Raw genomic sequence first — 22,267 nt, 5'->3', positions numbered from 1 at the left:
CAGATTAGCACTCTAAGGGTGTGCATTCGCTCTTTGTATGTAGTTAGATTTACCGTGGCATATTTGTGTGGATAGAATCGGCTGAGTAAATGCAATTTTTTTTAAAAAAAATCTCTTATTTTACACATTGCAGAAATTTTCACCTGCGGTTCTTATTTTGAAATCCACCGCGTCTCAGTTCCTTAATTACAGATTTCACAAGAGTTGCACACCGCTCTGGTTTGGCTCCTCTTTGTCAACCAGACCAGGGCAGTCTTATGTTCTGCAGCCGGCATCCTGTGCTCGACATCCGGTGACGTCACAACATGCATGGCGTCACAAAGTACATGCCAGAGCTGCCCGAGGATACCTACCACAGAGGTGAAAACTGCCCTGGTCCAGCTGCTAAGGAGGGCCGGGTTTGTACGCTTTCACCATATTCGTAGGGTGAAATCCATAACGCATAACAAATCTGAAACTCGGCAGAAAAGGAATAGGAAGTATAACTGAAGAAGGTGTATTTTATTTCCTGCAGCATTTGCTTCCTGACTTTGCCTAAAAAAAAACTGTTAAAAACAAGCACAAAAAAATCCACATGTAACTTGAGTCTGGGTAGAAATCTCAAAATGTTCACCCTTTTCTGTGGTCACTGAAGTCCTAGCATTTTGTTTTTTCTAACCTCAGCATGTGTTAGCCATTTGTAATGTATGTTCAATATGTGCACTAAATTCTTCCGTATCACTGTCTGCTGTTTCCAGCACTGCTCCGCTCCTCTCCTGCATCATGTGACCACAGCTTTTTTTTGTCGTCTCTCCCCATGGATCGCTAGTTCCTCTTAGGGCGCAGTCAGGCCTTATAAATCGGAGTGACACCAGAACGCAGTATGCAGACATGCCGGTGGCTCTCCCAATTTGAGTGTGAGCACTTCATGTATTCCTATGCAGCTGTCTGTCACACTCGGGTCGAGAGAACCACCCGTCAGTCCGTGCACTGCGTTCCGATCTCGCTCAGATTTATAAGGCCGTCTGACTGCCCCTTTAATGTAAGTCTGAGCGCCTCCTTCTGATTCTGGTAGACATTAAGAAGGCGACTGTGGCCACACAGAAAGCTCTGTATTGAACTAGCTAGTCACAACTGCAGTCACACGATGCAGGAGAGGACCGGAGCAGCGCTGGAAACGGCAGAAGACGCGGTAAATATTTTATTGCACATATTGAACAAACATTACTAATAGCTAAAGGATGGAGAAATTAAAAAAAAAAAAAAAAAAAACTCTGGAGGATCGTGCAAATGTAGTTCCCATAAAACTCAGCGCCTGTATTAAATTTATGTAAATTCTGATTGTTCTCTTTGCATCTTTAAGGGTACCGTTACACATAGCGACGCTCCAGCGATCCCGACAACGATGCGACCTTGTAAGGATCGCTGGTACGTCGCTGGTAAGCTGTCACAGGCAGATCTACTCAACGACGCAGCGGCGATCCGTATAATGACCTTGGCGGTCGTTGGGACCTTGTCACACAGCAGCTATTCTGACGACTCAGACCCCGATAGCGTGAGTTCTGAGTCGCCAACAAGGTCGCTCGTCATTGTTATGTCGTCAAACACAGCGATGCATGCTGGCCAGCGGGACACCAACAGTCAAAAAATGGCCTAGAACATTCGAGCACGATCAGCAATATCCAGCGGGGGGGCCGGTCGCCGCTATGTGTCACACGTAGCGAGATCGCTGGCGCGTCACAAAACCGGTTATGTTTCAGCGATCTCGCTAATGATCTCGCTATGTGTAACGGTACCCTAAGATTAGCAATAATTTACCATTTGTATGTGAATATAGTCCCTTTCTGTACAGGAAACCTTTGTTTTCTTTCCGTGCATGAAATGAGTCTGCATTAGTGAATGAAGTCCTTGTTCTGCACCGATTTGTATTCTGCAAAAACTCTTATGAGCAAACATTGAATGAAGCCGTTCTGCCTCGGCCGCAGCAGGAAATCCCGACAGATTTCTAAGGGTTTATAAGCCGTTGCATGCAGCCAGTAAGCTAGGATAGACTGTTACCTTCCACGCTTTGTAGAGGACAGCCTTGGTGAGAGAATTCTCAGGGTAAAGAATGAAGCATGACTTATAATTTTTTAGCAAAAAAAGTTAATTTTTGGACATGTTTTCACATTGCTGTCTGCCTCCTAATAACATCGCATGTTTGTGTATTGTGACTGTAAATACTCAGACAGTGATCTAAAGAAATTCCTTTAAAGTAGATCTGTCCCCAGATTTCACAATGAAAAGTGTGTTCATAAATAGATTTTAGACCTGATGAGACTCTCACAGTTACTTTGAGAATACATGTCATAATGGCTAAACAATACTTTCTGAAAGTGTAACATAATCTCCATCCGCCTAGCCTGATTGACAGCGCCTCAGTGTCCCTCCTCCCTGCTGAGATCTCACATTGCTCAGTACCAGCTGCAGCTGTCAGTCAGGCTCGGTGGGTAGAGACTGAATATGCGTGGACTTTTGAGATATTTCATTCTATATCTGGACGCATAAAATGCTCATCTTAGTATCAGGATCGTACAGCCATCCTGACATTGATCTTCAAGGTAAGTACACCAGTCTAATCAGTTCTACAAGTTCCATTTAATAATGTATGCAGTTTGTACAGTGAAATGTGATGATAGATCCGCTTTCAATGTTCCCACTGGCCTAACAGCATTTTGAATAGAGATGTAGGTGGCATAGCCTAGATTCTTTTGGCACATTTCTTTGGAAAATCAGATGCAAGTCTTGAAGATATTACTCAGGACTGTAAGTAAGGCAGCCTAATAAAATAGAGTAGGAAGAAATTCCCCGAGTTGTCAAGTTGCACAATAAAGACAGATTGTTGACCCATTCGGCTTTGTTTCACTTGTAAGACTGGCAGGACGTGTCTCAAGGGGGCAATGCCCTGCCCATTTTTTCTTTTTTGGGCAAGATAACTGTATTCTACAAAACAGATTATACTAAATAATATACGAATATCTTTAAATTGGGTCTCAAATGCTACTTTTTATTCTGGTTGTTGGATGTAGATGCTCAAGGAAAAATGTATACATTTTTTTCCTATAACAAATGGTAACTATTTAATCACGGTAGACAAGTTTAAAAGTTTTTTTTTTTTTTTTTTTTTTTATACATGGAAATCAATATAGCAATCACAACTGCAAGAAAAGACCGGACATTATCACCAAGCAATGAAATTATGATCATTGCCCTGGTCCCAATACAAATAATTTTGGAAAATGGCAATTTGACTGCCATCCAAATATTTATTTTTTCTCTAGTTACGACTGCAGGGAAAAATGTAATATATGGCGGCCATTCATAAGAATACACTCTTAAAGGGAACCTGTCACCCCTCCGGCGTTTTTAAGTAAAAGAGCCACCTTGTGCAGCACTAATGCTGCATTCTGTCAAGGTGGCTCTTTTATTTAGGGTACCTTCCACCGCAGAAATAAGCGTTTATAAAATTGGTCAGACATACCTGATATTTGACAGGGAAAGACCTGCCCCCCTATCTGACAGTGACGCCACACATCCATCACTCATGTCTTCCTACAGTAGTAGTAGTAGTAACTACTGTGCATGCCCGAGATTCCCAGCCCCGCAGTGTGAATAAACCATAAGCGACTGCGGGGCGAGATCTCTGGCCGAGCGTCCACGCAGGCGCGATAGGAAGGCCAGGAAGTCATGAGAGAGAACGGTCAGCAGTAACTGCGCATGCCCAAGAATAAATAGGACAGCGCAGGCGCCAGAATTTGAAAAGAGCGATGTGGAGGCGGATCCAAAAATGTAGGAAGACATGAGTGATGGATGTGTGGCGTCACTGTCAGATAGGGAAAGACCTGCCCCCCTGTCAAATATCAGGTATGTCTGACCAATTTTATAAACGCTTATTTCTGCGGTGGAAGGTACCCTAAATAAAAGAGCCACCTTGACAGAATGCAGCATTAGTGCTGCACAAGGTGGCTCTTACTTAAAAACGCCGGAGGGGTGACAGGTTCCCTTTAACGCTGCGCTTGTATTACAAGAATGGAAGACACTTCTATAGATTTATTTTTTGTTCTTCGGCATAAAAGGGGATCCTGAGCTGGGGATCCTCCTCTATGGTGATCATGTACCTTAATGGGGCATATATGGGTGATGTTTAGGAGACTATTCGTTTTATAAGAAAGTTCCGTGCCCGAGTTCCGTCCCTTTTTTCTTATACATAAGGGGGAAAAAAAGAGCTCTCTATTTCCATATAACAGTCCATGAAAACCGTACTGCACTTGGATGTTATCTGTGTGCTTCCAATGTTTTCCACGGCCCTATAAACACTCCCAAGGTCATGTGAATGACCCCTTTCAATATTGTCCGTACAAGTGAAAACGCAGCATACATCTGCAGAAAACTGACGCCAGTGTGTGCCAGTAAGGGCTCAATGTTGTCAGCTATTTTGTGTAGTATATATGGATATAAGTCTCTAAACCAATAACGACCCTATAGATAAGCCAGTGCGGACGACCATCAATACACATACGATCAGGCTGCGCACTACAAAGAATGGCTCCCACTCTGGACAACAGTAAAAAAGGATGATTAGCTACTGGACTTGTGAGAGTCGGACTTATTGTGCATAAAATTTGATTTAAGAAAAACCCATTTAATGGACACAGATAATTCTTATACACTGTAATTCTTATTTCTTATCTTTTAATGTAAATGGAGTCCCTTTCCCTTTAATAACTATCTAGAGATGTGAATTCATGGCGGTCTCATAGGTCTTTGCTGCAAATAGGAAAACTGTCAGTGACAGACACACGAAACGCGAGGAACTATTTTCTTTTGTATATTTTTGTCACTTAAAATACATTAATTCTGCCCCAATATCGGGAATCTGCTGTGAAGACAAGCGGCCGAATGACCAAATAAGCTGAATCACATCGAGCCCCAGGATCCGCGCCAGCGCTGACTGCATCGTAGACAAATGAGACGTCTCCTGCCAAAATGTGTTCTTCTTTCCACCAGTTTTAACATTTTGCCCTGGAGTCCTTCCATGTGTCTTTCCCCGGTGGACCCCCAGCTGCAGCATCTGAACATTTCTCTTGTTGCAGGCTTTGGACGATGACGCCACCCCAACCGGGAAACAAAACCAATGGCATAGCCGACCCGTGTCTGACTGGAGCGCCCATCAAGTGTGCCACTGGCTAATGGGAATGAACATGGAGCAATACATTGAGGAGTTCACGGCCAAGAATGTGGACGGGCAGCAGTTAATGCTGCTGGACAGTGACAGATTGAAGGTAAGGGTCAATGAAACTTCCAGCAGGCAGGGACATGCATTGCAGACGGCCAGCAGCACCGACAATATTACGCCATGGCAGGTTTCTTAGCAATGAAAATAAATAGCAACAAAACAGAGAACAATATTAGTGATTTGTAATATCGACGTGTCTCCATTTATCCTTCATCCAGGATTGTGCACTTAGCCTTAGTGATAGGGTGCCACCTGCTGGTGAAATGAAAATTGGCATTTTTTAAAATGAGGAAATTGTGTAAAATGAAAGTGTAATAAGAGATTCATGTGATCAGCGATGGGAATAACAACCTGCTGCCGCTCAGAATTTCTGATTCCAATTGTCTGTGACCGTTCTCGTTGCTTGGGCAACAATGCGTCTATTCAGCACAATCGCAACGGGACTGATGGGATTTTTCCAGACTTGGAAATGTTGAGTCCAAAATGGTGAACAAAATCCTTGATAGTGATCATCTCCCATTGAACACTATTTTAGTATTTTATATTTTTTTTTGTTAAATTTAATTATTAAAATAAATATATCCAACTTTCTGTTGCACCTGGAGGTCAATTTTTCCGATCCAAAGGTCTAAGCAGCGGGTTGGACATGATGACCCTGGAGGTCCCTCCCAACTCTAACATTCTATGAAATCCACTGCTTCCTTCCACACTGATTTGTTCCCTACACTTGTCTCATCCTGGTGATAATTTGTGGATGAGTGGGGTTCCAACCATTGGGGATCTCATCGTTTCCAAGAAGGGGGATTCTGAAAAACCGTATTGTAACGAAGGGGGTCGCCATTAGTCAAGCATGCGCTATTCTTTATAGGATTCCCGGAGATGGCAGAGTACAGCATTCTGCTTTATCCAGCAGTCCCAAAGACTGTAAATGTGTGTGCAGCCACCGCTCCAGTTATGGGCGGCATTTCAGAGCATCGGAGGGATGGTTTCCCAGTGATCGAGCCTTCACTGATCCAGCAGTCCTCACCCATCCTCTGGATAAATTGTTCATTTTAATGGGCGGATTTTACAACCATTATATCACGAGTTATCAAACCAAGTACACCAGTCTCATCTGGTCTAAGAGATCTAGTTGTTAATGTTTGCAGTTTGCACTGTGAAATCTATTGCCAGATCCCCTCTAGGTGCTGTAATGTAACACCAGTAAACCCCAGGCAGCCAGAATGAAACACAGTAATACTCTCTTCACTGTGATCACTGTGGCTTGTCCTGATGAAGTGTGACGCTATGAAACGCGTTGACTAATAAACCTCATTCCTGGTTTCCTGACTCCTTCTCATCACTCATCTACCGGCAGCGCAGCTTTAACTCATTTCACTCCAATCCTGGATCATTTTTCAGGTGTTTTCTGCTTTGAAGACGCTCTTTATTTTACAACTGAAGCCAATGGGAAGGCTCAGAAGACGCCTGGGTGTCTCTTTCCGCGTTTTTGTCAGTGTTTTTGCTAGGAAAAGTACTAGCAGTTTCTTCATTGTTGAATGGAGTTAAGGGAAAAAAAAAAGTCCTGAAAACACAAGTAAAAAAAAAAAAAAACCATAAAAAAACTACAAAAAAACTTCGGGTTTAGAAAAATGCCAGAGTGAATGAGTTTTTTAAAAAAAAAAAAAGTTTGTTTGAACAACTGATTTTTTTTTTTTTTTTTTTGCTTGGCTGAAAAATTAACGGGCCCCTGGTGCCTTACATGGCCATTAGAGTACCCATTCAAGTCAATGGTTTGTCTAACCTCCCCTGTGGTGGCGCTGCAGGTAAATTGAACACATGTGCCCCGATGCATTAAGATTGGGGCTTTTATATGCCAGTGTAAATGAGGGGCGTGCAGGCGTACCATGCGTCTGTCATTACGACGTCGACCTTAGGCGCATCTTTATCAGTGGTGTGCGCCTCACCAGAAATGCTCCTTTATTTGGGAACTAGAGTTCTTTCTTAAGTTACACCTCAACTTGTACTAAATTTATCAGGCAGGCTTCGTCCATTGTTTTTTTTTTTTTTCTTTCTTTCTTTCTTTTCCCAACACAGTGCCACTTTAGTACAAAGGCTGCCTGGGGGTATTGCAGCAGACTAAGTTCTGTACATTCTTTTAAAGAAACTACAGCCTGTAACAGTGGTCACTTTCTCGAGCAGAGCTGGATGTGTAGAGATGTTAAGTCACGTTAAACTTTTCTTTTACGTTAAAGGCGCTGGGTGTTTCAAGCCAGACGGACAGAGCCACAATCAAGAAGAAAATCAAGGAAATCCGAAAAGCACAAGAGAAACTGGAAAAGCAAAAGGAAAAATATTCAAAGAAGGATGCGCAAAGAAAGAGCGGTGGAGGCAGCGGCGGCGGTAAAGCGGTCACCACTGTAGAATCGAGCTGCTAAGATACCGCACCACAATCGTGTCCAATCCACATGTTGTATATGTATATATCTGTACAATTAAAATAAGAACGGCACATCTGTAACGTAATTAGATCCCTTTACGGCTCTCGTAGGGTCGTCTTCTGAAGGATCGTGATTTTTATCTAGCATTTTTATGAAAAGAAAGAATAGATGCTATATTTGTACTGATTTCATGAACTGTAATTTTTAAGAGGATGTGGATATTTTAGAGATGATCATTAATTTTTCCTTACCCTGAAACAACCACTTTAATATATATCTATCTATCTATCTCATGAACACATGTGGACCCTGTGTGAAAATCGGAGAAAAGGCTGTTTACGTCGTCTTCGACAGTACGTCGTCCTCGGCACTTGCTCTTATCTTTCCTGTGGTTACAAGACCGGTTGGTTAGTATGTCTGGCATTGGTGATAAGGATGTGTGAATGGCATTGATGTACGAGTGTCCTGCAGCCATTGATGTGAACTTTGAGGTAAAATATGTGACCAGAAAAGGCCTCTGGCAGCAGGAGGTGGATGTCTTTGTAGAAGACCGGTGACACTGAGGAGCATGACCACTGATAACTAGAGACAAGCAATTCGAACTGCGTTGCCTTGGTCCGGCATTTGGTCCTTCCAGGCCCGAGGTCCTGGACGTCTCATCACTAGGTCTCGTGACATTATGACATGAGCCACCTAGGATGCCAGATATAGAAATAAAGACTGTCTGCCGCTGGCGACCAGACTAACTAGGGCATCATCGCAAATCAAATTGCTCATCTCTACTGATAACCATATGAACCATAATTTCTTGTAAATTATATTACATAGTTTATAATCGTCTGCATTTAATATCTTCCTTTTTCTTGTTCGTTAAGCCTTGACTTCCTTCAAAATCCGTTCCATTCTTCCTTATCCTTATCCTTTTGCCCACTTGTTTGTCTCGCACATATTCTTCATATTTTCTAATGAATCCCGGATCTTTCTCCAACACAAACCACTAGTGCCCAACCTTGCTCACTTTATTTCTTTTCGTAGATGATTTCCTGACACAGCTCTATTATTGTCGGAGCTTCATTTTTATAATGCAGCACCCCCCCTCCAAACCCTGCACAGACCCAGGCCCAGTGATAAAACTCGGTATTCGGTGAGCTCCCTCCTTACAGAGGCCAGATATGGGGCACTGAGATACATGTCAGAAAAGCAGAGCTCCGTCCAAAATGAAGATACGGCTGGAAACGAATCGGCACAGATTAATAAAAAACCCATCTTTACACCAAGACGTTTCACGTGCGATATTCTTATCATCTCCCAATTTGATTATCATATACGAGGATGGGTGCCCCTTAGGTACTTTTGTGGCACAAAAATGAGCACCTATCTACTTGTGGTACTCTGTCACACTTTCCAAAGACCTTTATATGACTTGTCCCCCCCTCCCAAAAAAAAAACCCATTGCTTTGTACTGTGCTGCCAACCACATATATTACTTTATTCATATATATATAACAATATTGCCTTGTGTAGGAATTCTTCAGATAGCAAAAAAAAAAAGCCCAAAACATCAGGGCCGGAAAGTGTGACTGGCTGACTGTGCAAGGCGATTTTATACCGTAAATTTCGTCTGGATTACAGATTTTGTATGAAAATATAGATATATATTTTTTTGTGTACTGTTTCGTGGAGATTGGGAAAGGTAGTAAGATGTGTAATGGCCGATACAGCCCCTTTAGAGTCAGGACGTATTTCAGTTTTTGTGCCGAAGCATCCAAGCTGTATTATGGCGCCCGTAGTGTTTTATGGGGCCCTGCTGTGCCACCTACTACTCACTTCTGTATGAATCCAACAGACATAGTGTGGCAGGTGCCATCATATTATTGAGCTGTTCTGTACGGACCTTTAAAAATGGCGCACAGTCCCTACGGTTGCCTTAGGACTCAGTATACATAAGATTAGAGTTGAGCAAAAAATTAGTGCTGTCTTGGTCTGGGGTCCAGCCCGGTCCTACGTGTTGGCCAAGGCGGTCTTCATTTCTACATCTGGCATCTTGAGTGCATTCCTTAGGTCATTGGACCTAGTAAACGCTACAGACACCGGCCAGAGAAGTGAAGACTGTCCTGGGGAGCAGACTGGATCCCAGACCAGACGGCATAACAGAGGCACTTCCCCACTGTCCATTGTGGCAGTCAGTACGCCAACATGGTGGCAGTTGGGTTACTAACATAGCTTAGTTTCTTGGACCTGACCGATATGTAAACCCGAGGGGGGCGCCACAAGTACTTATTTATTTCTGAAAGTGTCCGAAGACGTCCAACAGTACCCCGCACACACAATGGGGTGGAGATGCGTCAAAACTGGTGCAGCCAATCCATTCGGCTGTGGATGATTTCCGCAATCATTATTTAGAGCCTTTTTGGAAATCCTACAGCGGCGACCTAACTGGTCGGTCCTGACTACACCACTTCCTGCACCAGTTTGCTACATCTCCCCCAATTTCATTTGTCTGAAGACATCTAATTTATTTTTCAGAAAATGAATGACACTAACCATTTTAAAGGGACAGTAAAAAAAAAAAAAAATAATTTGCATGTAAATAAATTGATTTTTTTTCTTGTTTAGGAAGAATTTATAAACTTTCTCCCAGTAATCGTAGGCAGCTATGCATTTACCTGCGTTCGCCTTTAGACGATGCTGTCCCTTTTATGAGATACTGTACAGTAGTTGCAATTTTTTTTGTTTAAGTACAAATGGATTCTTTACCACTACATGACTGTACTATAACTTCTGTTTTTTTTTTTTACAATACTGTACTAATTCTTTTTTTTTTTCCATCCAATAGTGGACCAATTTTTACTCTAAACTTTAATTTTCCAACAAAGGTAGCGCTTTAAAGAAAATCATGAGAAAATAGAAACATTTTTGTAAAAAAAAAAAGTTTTATATAATAAAACTGACCATTTTCTGCATGTTTGTGTGTGATTTTTGATAATTTAAAGGGATTGTCTGGCTTGATGTAAATGTAACTTGCATGTATACCTTGAATGAAGAAATCTGTCCTGGTGCCGAGATTTCTGCACAAGTCCCAATTCACTTCTGCGTTGGTTGGAGTGGGTTACACTGTCGCCATATTGTACGGACAAGCTGCATGAAGTTTACATGGGGTTTCCTATGGTGGTATATTCACATGTGATAACCTTTAAGACTTTTTTCGCAACTTAAACTTCGCAACTTTTTTTTTCTTTTTTTTCTTTTTTTTGGAAGTGCATTGAGCAGCAAGGTGGTGTGCTGGTAAAAGGGGAAAAAAAAAAAAACTCTTTTAAATCTTCTTCCTGAGCGAGTGTGAACGAGCTGAGTGTGACCTGAGCGTAAGTGCGAACTGTGGTAAGTGTGTGACTTGTGATTCAGTGACTTTAGATTCAGGGAGTTTCCAAGGGAGGTCTTACTGAATTGCTGTTATATTAATACTTTTTTTTTTTTTTTTTTTTTTTTTTAATTTATTTTTGCTTATCTTATTGTCTGGTGCAATCCTCTTTATGATGTGCTCCACTATTGCCAATGCCATCCAGTGCACGTCTTGCCGCATGTATGAAATCCTTGAACAGCCGGTGGAGGGTGCATACTGTTGTGCGAGATGTGAGCACGTTGTGCATTTGGAAGCCCAGATACTGGATCTAAATGTGCAGCTGGCAACACTGAGATCCATAGACAATATGGAAAGGAGTCTTCTGCTCACTGAGCAGACGCTCAATGGGATAGATGAGGGGGGGATGCTAGGTTGGAGCTGCAGGACAATGAAGCAGCTAGCTGGGTGACAGAAGGCGGGGTAGAGGGAAGAGCACCAGGGAGGCTAGTCCTGATCTGGCACACCCCAATAAGTTTGCTAAGTTGGCAGATGAGGGGAGTGTTAGTGCAGGAGTAGCACTGCTGCAGCAAGGCATGTCCTCTGAAAGCCGGAGGAGTGTCTGCTCCAGTAAGGGGGGAAATAGGAGAGCAGAGCAGGCCAGACAGGTTCTGGTAGTGGGAGACTCAATTATTAGGGGAACAGATAGGGCAATCTGTCACAAAGACAGGGATCGTCGAACGGTGTGCTGCCTACCTGGCGCTCGAGTCCGACACATCACTGATCGGGTTGACAGATTACTGGGAGGGGCTGGTGAGGATCCAGCAGTCATGGTGCACATTGGCACAAATGACACAGAGGTAGGTGGAAGGTCCTTAAAGATGATTTCAGGGAATTAGGCTGTAAGCTTAAAGCAAGGACCTCCAAGGTGGTATTTTTGGAAATACTTCCTGTACCACGTGCCACGCCAGAGAGGCAACGGGAGATTAGGGAGGTTAATAAGTGGCTCAGGAATTGGTGTAGGAAGGAGGGGTTTGGGTTCCTGCAGAACTGGGCCGACTTCTCAGTTGGCTACAGGTTCTAAGCTAGGGATGGGCTGCACCTCAATGGGGAGGGTGCAGCTGTGCTGGGGGAGAAATGGCTAGAAGGTTGGAGGAGTGTTTAAACTAGGGATGGGAGGAGGGTATTCCTTTTATAGGAGGGGAAGACAGTGCAGCTAGAGACCTGGGCACAAATAATGACATTGGGGGTGGGGGTGGCATGGGGGGTGGGGTTAGAACAGTTAATAATTTAAGAAAGAATAGAGGTACAGAGAGATACATAAAGTGCATGTATACTAATGCCAGAAGCCTCGCCAACAAAATGGAGGAATTGGAGTTAATGTTGTTGGAACATAATTATGACATGGTGGGGATATCTGAGACATGGCTGGACGAGAGCCACGACTGGGCTGTTAATTTACACGGCTATAGTCTGTTCAGAAATGACCGAACAAATAAGCGAGGGGGAGGCGTGTGTTTATATGTAAAATCATCCTTAAAACCCATCCTGCGTGATAATATATATGAATCTAATGAAAATGTAGAGTCCCTGTGGGTAGAGATAAGGGGAGGGGGGAAAAATAATAAATTACTGATAGGGGTTTGTTATAAATCTCCAAAAATAATGGAAGCAACATAGAATATCCTCATAAAGCAAATAGATGAAGCAGCGACTCAAGGAGAAGTCATTATTATGGGGGACTTCAACTACCCTGAAACACATTGGGGAACCGAAACCTGCAGTTCCAGCAAAGGTAATAGGTTTCTGACAACGATGAGAGACAATTACCTTTCACAACTGGTTCAGGACCCAACAAGAGGGGGGCACTGCTAGACCTAATATTAACCAACAGGCCAGACCGCATATCAAATGTAAGGGTTGGGGGTCACTTGGGTAATAGTGATCACAAATTAATAAGTTTTCATGTATCCTTTAATAAGATGTGTCGTAGAGGGGTTACAAGGACACTAAACTTCAGGAAGGCAAATTTCCAACGGATGAGAGATGATCTTGGTGCAATTAACTGGGACGATATCCTGAGACATAAAAATACACAAAGAAAATGGGAGACGTTTATTAGCATCCTGAATAGGAGCTGTGCACAATATATACCATATGGGAATAAACATGAGAGAAATAGGAGGAAACCACTATGGCTAAATAGAGCTGCAAGGGGAGCAATAAGAGATAAAAATAAAGCATTTAGAGAATTAAAGCAAGTAGGTAGTGATGAGGCATTAACTAAATACAGAAGATTAAATAAATTCTGTAAAAAGCAAATCAAGACAGCAAAGATTGAGACAGAGAGACTCATTGCCAGAGAAAGTAAAAATAATCCCAAAATATTCTTTAACTACATAAATAGTAAGAAGCTAAAAAATGATAGTGTTGGCCCCCTTAAAAATAGTCTGGGTGAAATGGTGGATGAGGATGAGGAAAAAGCCAATATGCTAAATAACTTTTTTTCAACAGTATTTACACAAGAAAATCCCATGACGGATAACATGATCAGGGATAAAAATTCTCCATTAAATGTCACCTGCTTAACCCAGCAGGAAGTACGGCGGCGTCTACAAATCACTAAAATTGACAAATCCCCGGGCCCGGATGGGATACACCCCCGAGTACTGCAGGAATTAAGCACAGTCATAGATAGACCACTATTTTTAATCTTTAAAGATTCCTTAATAACAGGGTCTGTACCACAGGACTGGCGTATAGCAAATGTGGTGCCAATATTCAAAAAGGGGACAAAAACTGAACTTGGAAATTATAGGCCAGTAAGTTTAACCTCAACTGTGGGTAAAATCCTGGAGGGTTTTCTAAGAGATACTATACTGGAGTATCTGGAGAATAACCTCATGACCCAATATCAACATGGGTTTACAAGAGACCGTTCCTGTCAGACTAATCTGATAAGCTTTTATGAAGAGGTAAGTTCCGGACTGGACCAAGGGAATGCAGTGGACGTGGTGTACATGGACTTTTCAAAAGCTTTTGATACGGTGCCACACAAAAGGTTGATACATAAAATGAGAACAATGGGGATAGGGGAAAATATGTGTAGGTGGGTTAAGAGCTGGCTCAGGGATAGGAAACAAAGGGTGGTTATTAATGGAGCACACTCGGACTGGGTCACGGTTAGCAGTGGGGTACCACAGGGGTCAGTTTTGGGCCCGCTTCTTTTTAACATTAATGACCTTGTAGGAGGCATAGAGAGTAGAATTTCAATATTTGCAGATGACACTAAACTCTGCAGGGTAATTAATACAGAGGAGGACAATTTTATATTACAGGAGGATTTATGTAAACTAGAAGCTTGGGCTGATAAATGGCAAATGAGCTTTAATGGGGATAAATGTAAGGTCATGCACTTGGGTAGAACGAACAAGTTGTATAATTATGTGCTTAATTGTAAAACACTGGGCAAAACAGTCACTGAAAAAGACCTGGGTGTATGGGTGGACAACAAACTCATATTTAGTGGCCAGAGTCAAGCAGCTGCTGCAAAGGCAAATAAAATAATGGGATGCATTAAAAGAGGCATAGATGCTCATGAGGAGAACATAATTTTACCTCTATATAAGTCACTAGTGCGACCACACTTAGAATACTGTGTACAGTTCTGGTCTCCGGTGTATAAGAAAGACATAGCTGAACTGGAGCGGGTGCAGAGAAGAGCGACCAAGGTTATTAGGGAACTAGGGGGTCTGCAATACCAAGACAGGTTATTACACTTGGGGTTATTTAGTTTGGAGAATCGAAGGCTTAGGGGTGATCTTATTACAATGTATAAATATATGTGGGGACAATACAAAGACCTTTCTAATGATCTTTTTACTCTTAGACCTGTGACGGGGACAAGGGGGCATCCTCTACGTCTGGAGGAAAGAAGGTTTAAGCATACTCACAGACGCGGATTCTTTACTGTAAGAGCAGTGAGACTATGGAACTCTCTGCCATATGATGTTGTAATGAGTGATTCACTACTAAAATTTAAGAAGGGACTGGATGCCTTTCTTGAAAAGTATAATATTACAGGGTATATACACTAGTCTCCTTAATATTGCGTTGATCCAGGGAGCTAGTCTGATTGCCGTATGTGGAGTCGGGAAGGAATTTTTTTCCCCAATGTGAAGCTTACTGTTGCCACATGGGTTTTTTTTGCCTTCCTCTGGATCAACATGTTAGGGCAAGTTAGGATAGGATATGGGTTGAACTAGATGGACTTAAAGTCTCCCTTCAACCTTAATAACTATGTTACTATGTTAAATGAACGTGGATTTCTGTATTTAAGATGTATAAAACAGTTGCAGAACTTTCTGCAGAAAATTTTACCTGAACACCTCACCTACTTACTTAGGCCGCTTGGCTCCCTATGAAATTACTTCAAATTTTCCACATCCCGAAGACACATTAGGATTGTGAGTAGCAAAGACTATGGGGACTGATGTGTGCAATTTGTGCTATTTAATAGTGATGAGTGCTCGATTAAGGTGTTATCTGGGCATGCTCGGGTGCTGAGCGTCTTTGGCATGCTCAAAGAATATGTTCGAGTCCCTGCATGTCTCGCCACTGTTCAACAGCCGCAACACGTGGGGATTGCCTAACTGTGGCGAGACGTGCAGACACGGGGACGTGAACATTTTTTTTCGAGTACGCCGGTCACTTATAGCACTCAAGCATGCTCAGATAACACCTAATCCCAGCACGTTTGCTCATCACTTATTTAAGCAACATAACTAAAAATCCAACCTTTTAGGCTAGGGCTAAACTTAGGCCTATTATGTTATTTTTATATCTTCCTACTTCTGCCTTCTGGCGATAAATTAACTGTGCATGTTGTAATGTTTGCGATGGTGTCATCCAGAAGTCAGTCCTCCATCTGTCAGCCAGTTATATTCTGTCTATGGCCTGGTTTTCATTTGTCTCTTTCAGTAGACTCGCTAACCTCTTGGCCGGTTCTAAACTTCCCATCTTGATTCTGTGCACATCACATTTGGAGCCTAGATCTCATTTAAGATTGTGTACCTAACAAAGAATACTAAATGTACTGTAATGTTCATCTTGGTTAGGGGAACGGATATGGCCAGATGATTGACAGTATAATCATAGAATGGTAGAGTTGGAAGGGGCCTCCAGGGTCATCGTGTCCAACCCCCTGCTCAATGCAGGAGTCACTAAACCATCTCAGACAGATGTCTGTCCAACCTCTTTTTAAAGACTTCCATTGAAGGAGAACTCACCACCTCTCGTGGCAGCCTGTTCCACTCATTGATGACCCTCACTGTCAAAAAGTTTTTTCTAATATCTAATCTGTTATGTCTGCATTCTGTTTTTGTTATAGTATTATTTGTTGTAGGTTAAGCTGTAATCTTCATTGCTTCCTTCATGTACAGTTTACGAGCAGCTCCTAGTTTGATATTTCCTGTGGGATTGTCTTTCAGTGGATATGTGGTCTGTGTCCAGCATGCTGCTGCCCTCTCTAGCTCTCATATACTAGGATATTTCCATTCCTGCATTTTGTTTTTCCATTCTAGCCTTTAACACGGATGTTGAAGAATGTCAATTTTCGATCTGCCCCCTCTGCGGGGTCTACTGCAGATTCTCTCCTCTCGCTCATCATGTCCTCTTGCAGACTGTCCAGAGAATATCTTTCTTTCTTATCAACACTCTGTACTGGATCTGTCTATGTGATCTGCCCTTCATGAAGGCTAGGATGCTTTCCACTCTGATCGACCAGGTATAACCTTAATCCCTGACAGCAGAACAGCCATCTATGTACAGAAGTTGCACAGACTATACCAACCAAATGGTAAGTAGATATTTAAGGCTATTTCGAAAACTGTTTGCGTTTAAAAAAGCAACCTGACAACTTTGAAGATTTTTTTTTTTTTTTTTTTTTTTATATCTATAGTTCCTAAGACTGCAGAATTATAACTTTGTCTCTGGTTTACAACAAGTGTAACTCGTGCATCAGCGTAAGATAAGTAATGAAGGTCTGCTGCATTCACGTCAACATTACATTGAAACAAATCCACGATGCCTGGTAGCAGTAGACGTTACGTCACCTGCACAAGACACCTAGGGATCCACAAACGGGACCCTCACTGATTCTGACAATGTGGATCCAGCATCCTCCATTTGAATAGCGTGGCAGTCACATGCATTGCCAACCCATTCCATGGATTTTGCCTGCGGTGGTAGTGAGCATGCTTCAAATTGTAAACTTCAGACATTTAAAGTACCAAGATTCTACCTGGATCGCTCCTGCTTGATCAGCTGTCTGGCGTCGCAGCTGCATGTCTCGTAACTGTGTGACAGTCACGACGCATGCATGGAGATCTCAACTAACATGTTTGTGATGTGACTGTCATGCAGCCGCGGCGCCGGACAGCTGATTATTAGGAGCGCTCCAGGTATCCGGGTTCCCTCTGCCGCTTATTCGGTAAGCACTATAGCTTGCAGAATGAGGGAGCAGAAGAAATTGGCTCCTCTGTAATCACTACCTGTTAGGATTGTGTGCACACGCTGAGGATTGTTCTGCGGAATTTTCTGCACGGATTTGTGTAAAACCGCAGGTCAAAAGATCTGCGGTTTAGCCTGCAGGTTTCCCCTGCGGTTTGACACCTGCCATGGAGCAGGTGCCAAACCGCAGCGGAATCCGCACAAAGAATGGACATGCTGCTGTTGTGAAACCGCAGCAAATCCGCCCTGAAAACTCCGCACAGTGTGCGCTGCGGATCCGCACGACCAAAACTGTTGCAGATCCGCAGCAGAATCTGCAGCGTGTGCACACACCCTTAGTGAGGATGGACTGCACAATTAGTGGCTCATCTAGGTGGATTGTGTGCGGCACAACTTTATTAAAGGTGAACTCGCCCAATGGTTGGAGGACAAGGTAAAATGTATCCCAGGCACTACCGCAAGTGATTCCAAGCCAGGAGAATAAAAAAAAAAAAAAAAACTAGATTATTACTTCAATGCCTTTGAGTTAACGCCTTCAGGCTCAGCAGAGGGGTGACAATGGTATATTAGAGTAGGAACGGGGGCAGTAATGATGACTATTCCAGAATGTGAGATGTTACAGAAAATCTGAGGTGTTCTAGGCACCTGCAACATTCCAAATACTGTATCTGCGTTCTGATCGACGCCATCCAGAGTCTACTCCTGGATTTTGTATAGAAGATATCTAAATACATCATAAACATGTAAACAGTAACAGAAGTATATACAATATATATTAATGAAAGAAAACACAGGCAAAAACAACTGAAGTGAGAATCCAAGTTTAATGAAAACGATGTGCAACAATTCTCTTCTGACAAGGACGAATGTGACAGGCAGCGGACTGGTGATGAGCAGCAGGCCGGCCTCTGAATTATACACGAGTCCGCCGTATACAGTGATGTACAGTTACCAAAGCTCCCTCCGCTAACAGTTCTAGACTATCAGCAGTCTGGTTACATGAACTAGTTTTATAGCAGATCTCTAGGGGACCAGTTAAGCCAGGATCACAAAGTAAGCAAAGGCTCTGTTCACACTAGCCTCTTATAATAATGAGCGTTTCACTAATGAAAACCTGTTTATATAGTATGTCCAAAACGATGTGCATATTAATTTCTGAACTGTTCCCTTTTATATAGCAGTGGCAGCCTAATTTCTCTTTACAGTCTTCCAAATTGAATGTTAATGCAGCCACTACTTGAGGAGCCCACCGCATGAAGCGAGCTCCCCCTTGTGGTAGCTGCACTGAGGGAACCCACCGCCTGAAGCAAGTTCCCTCTAGTGGTGGCTGCATTGGGGGAACCCACTGCCTGAAGCAAGTTCCCTCTAGTGGTGGCTGCATTGGGGGAACCCACTGCCTGAAGCAAGTTCCCTCTAGTGGTGGGCTGCACTTGGGTAGCCCACAGCATGAAGCGAGCTCCCTCTAGTGGTGGCTGAAGATTTTATCCTTTCAAATTGTTAGGGTATGTGCACACGGTGTGGATTTGGACGCATGGATTTTGTAAAATCCGCAGGTCAAAAGACCTGCGGATTGGCCTGCGGTTTTTCATCTCCACAATGGAGGAGATGGCAAACCGCAGAGGAATCCGCAGAAAGAATTGACATGTCAATTCTTTCTGCGGTTTCAAAACTGCGGAAAAATCCGCACTGTGGTTTTTCATTCCCATAGGGAATAATGGTATTGTACACCGCAGCAAAAACTGCTGCGGACCCGCAGCAGAATCCGCATCGTGTGCACACACCCTCATTGTCGTTTCAGGACAACTTGCAGCAGAATGTCTGTGTTCCGCTAGCTCTGACCCCTCTATAGAACTCTGAGCACCAACTGTCGTCTCCTTCATAGGAAAATCTATATTTGCTGAAGACATTTTACCCATGAATTGAAAGTGAAACATAAGTTCAGAAGGAGAACAAAGCAGAACGTGATAAGATATTCCAAAAAAAATTTTTATATTCAATTTTCTACTATTGATTTAGGAAATAAAAATTTCAACAAAGTTTACACTTTTTAAATCTGCCTGTGCAGGGGATTTGGAGCCGTGTAACAGAACCAGGGCTCTTATTGGCACAAAGATATAATGAAAATTGAATGTAAAATAGCTTCAAAACACTTTATTTAAAAGCAAAAACTGATAATAGCAGAAATGGACTTAAAGGGTTTTCCCCCACATTCAAATGTTTTTGTCAAACTCCAACCATGTTAATTAGAAGTGTTAGAAATATGCTTCCTATGTGTTCCCGAGTTACCACCACCTCCTTTCTGACTGCCTGCCGTTTCAGTGTTTTGTTTTTTTTTTTCTTTTTTTACAAGCTATGTATTAATGCATTGTGGGGAAACCCTTATACATAGTAGTGTGAACGGAGCCTTTTTGTTGCTACAGTGCTTTCAAGGAGTTGTCCAACTTTGGAAACTTTTTTTTTTGTAAACTTCAATGGATATATTTGGGGCTGAAAAATGTTGTTTTTTTTTTTTGTTTTTTTTCAATTGTTTCCGTAAAAAAAAAACAAAAACTTGCAGTTTGGTTTTTACAGGCCTTTTGCTTCCCTGCACATTACACTTTCATGTGGTCAGTGATCATAAATCAGCTGAGAGGAGCTCAGAGAAAGACAGACAGATTCTCCTCAGACTGGCAAAGTGGGCTGACTGACAGATTCTCAGTTAACTCATTCTGCAGCCGGCAATAGTACAACGGACTATAGAAGGCAGAATGTGCAAAATTTTTAATGAAACCCATCCACAAAAATGATTTTTAGCCTCAACTACAAGCATTTGAAGAAAGAAAATGTTCCAAAAGGTGAAAAAAAACCCTTTAACACAGCAGTCAAAAAAGCAACCTAAATTAATCTTTTTTTTCTATTGCAGTATCCACCCTGACTTATAAATACATAAGGCATACACACTGTATACTAGTAACGCAATCCCATAAGTGCAGCCACCTGTATAGTTTTTTTTTCTTGTGTGATAGTGATGCAGTTCTCTTTGTAATAACTCCCATGTGAACAGGGTCAATATCACAAAATGATCTGACAGATCTCCGACATCATAGACGCTTTTCCCCCCTTTTCACAGTTGCTAAAAGTAATACACAAAAAATAGCCCAGAAATATATGAAAAAAAAATTAAAATACAAATAAAACAAAGCCTATATTCACGGTCTAACAAAAGTAAAGAAAAGGCCAAAACAAAGGAAGGCACAATACTGAAAGAAATAAAAAGGAGTGTGAACGTTAGAAGGCCAAGATCAGAAATCCAACACTACAGCAACACAGTGATGGTTATTTAACATAAAACAAAAAATAATTTATCCCAAAGGTTGAGGGCTTGTTCACTCTTGCCATTTTGGGAGCCTTAAAGGGGTATTCCCATCTTTCACATTTATTGCATAAAAATATAGCAGATTAAAATCAAACCAATGGCCTGGCCTGTGGTACTACTCATCACTGAGAGGGAGTGGGAGATGGCATTCATTTATTTGGGAATTTCAACTACATATAATCTAAAGACAGAAGTGAACAGACCCGACAAATTGTTTATCAGTCTGTAATGTGAAATAAAATAGGTGCTGACCCCCCCCCCCCCAATGCAAATGTTACGTAAGCCTCGGCTCAGTCACCTAGACTCCCATATTTCATAGTGTATTTATGTAGAGTTCTGCACTATGGAGCCATCGCTTTAAAGGGGTATTCTCCTCTCCAAGATTTCTAGCCCAATATGTAGTAGATGTAATAATAGCTAATACCTCCAATGAGAAATGTAGTATAGTTCTTCTGATAAGCAATGTCGCTAACCTCACGTACAGGGCACTGCAGTAGCTTAGCTGATAGTGGTCGTAACCATTGATATCTATGCTGCTGCAATGGCCTGCACACAGGGTAAGTGACATAGCAAATCAGAAGAACTGTACTACATTTCAAATTGGAGGTATTTACTCTACTGGCAGATTATTTATATTATATATATACTGTACAGACCAAAAGTTTGCGCACACCTTCTCATTCAAAGAGTTTTCTTTATTTTCACTCTGAAGGCATCAAAACTATGAATTAACACACGTGAAATTAACAAAAAAGTGTGAAACAACTGAAAATGTCTTATATTCTAGGTTCTTCAAAGTAGCCACCTTTTGCTTTGATTACTGCTTTGCACACTCTTGGCATTCTCTTGATGAGCTTCAAGAGGTAGTCACCGGAAATGGTCTTCCAACAGTCTTGAAGGAGTTCCCAGAGATGCTTAGCACTTGTTGGCCCTTTTGCCTTCACTCTGCGGTCCAGCTCACCCCAAACCATCTCGATTGGGTTCAGGTCTGGTGACTGTGGAGGCCAGGTCATCTGGCGTAGCACCCCATCACGCTCCTTCTTGGTCAAATAGCCCTTAAACAGCCTGGAGGTGTGTTTGGGGTCATTGTCCTGTTGAAAAATAAATGATGGTCCAACTAATCGCAAACCGGATGGAAAAGCATGCCGCTGCAAGATGCTGTGGCAGCCATGCTGGTTCAGTATGCCTTCAATTTTGAATAAATCCCCAACAGTGTCACCAGCAAAGCACCCCCACACCATCACACCTCCTCCTCCATGCTTCACGGTGGGAACCAGGCATGTAGAGTCCATCCGTTCACCTTTTCTGCGTAGCACAAAGACATGGTGGTTGGAACCAAAGATCTCAAATTTGGACTCATCAGACCAAAGCACAGATTTCCACTGGTCTAA

At 42.4% G+C, this 22,267-nt stretch overlaps 2 protein-coding genes across 5 annotated transcripts in view; one reads left to right on the top strand and one right to left on the bottom strand.

The window, feature by feature from the left end:
• The window catches only part of LOC141049426 (neurabin-2-like), a 114,918-nt gene extending 104,281 nt beyond the window's left edge, over positions 1-10,637 (top strand). For all 4 annotated transcript variants that reach the window (XM_073545893.1, XM_073545889.1, XM_073545890.1 and 1 more), the window contains 2 exons: positions 5,112-5,300; positions 7,489-10,637. In XM_073545893.1, coding sequence (XP_073401994.1) covers positions 5,112-5,300; positions 7,489-7,671 — 372 coding nt within the window. In that variant the 3' untranslated portion in view covers positions 7,672-10,637. The remainder of the gene's footprint in view (positions 1-5,111; positions 5,301-7,488) is intronic.
• The window catches only part of PDK1 (pyruvate dehydrogenase kinase 1), a 76,314-nt gene continuing 64,493 nt past the window's right edge, over positions 10,447-22,267 (bottom strand). The window contains exon 12 of the mRNA XM_073545895.1: positions 10,447-13,089. The gene's annotated coding sequence lies outside the window, so the exon portion shown is untranslated. The remainder of the gene's footprint in view (positions 13,090-22,267) is intronic.

The sequence above is a fragment of the Dendrobates tinctorius genome, unplaced genomic scaffold (assembly GCF_039654945.1).
Source record: "Dendrobates tinctorius isolate UK_male_01 unplaced genomic scaffold, ASM3965494v1 ptg000143l, whole genome shotgun sequence".
Classification (NCBI taxonomy): Eukaryota; Metazoa; Chordata; class Amphibia; order Anura; family Dendrobatidae; genus Dendrobates; species Dendrobates tinctorius.
Note: the sequence above shows the minus strand (reverse complement) of the source record. Positions and strands in the feature narration are given on the sequence as shown.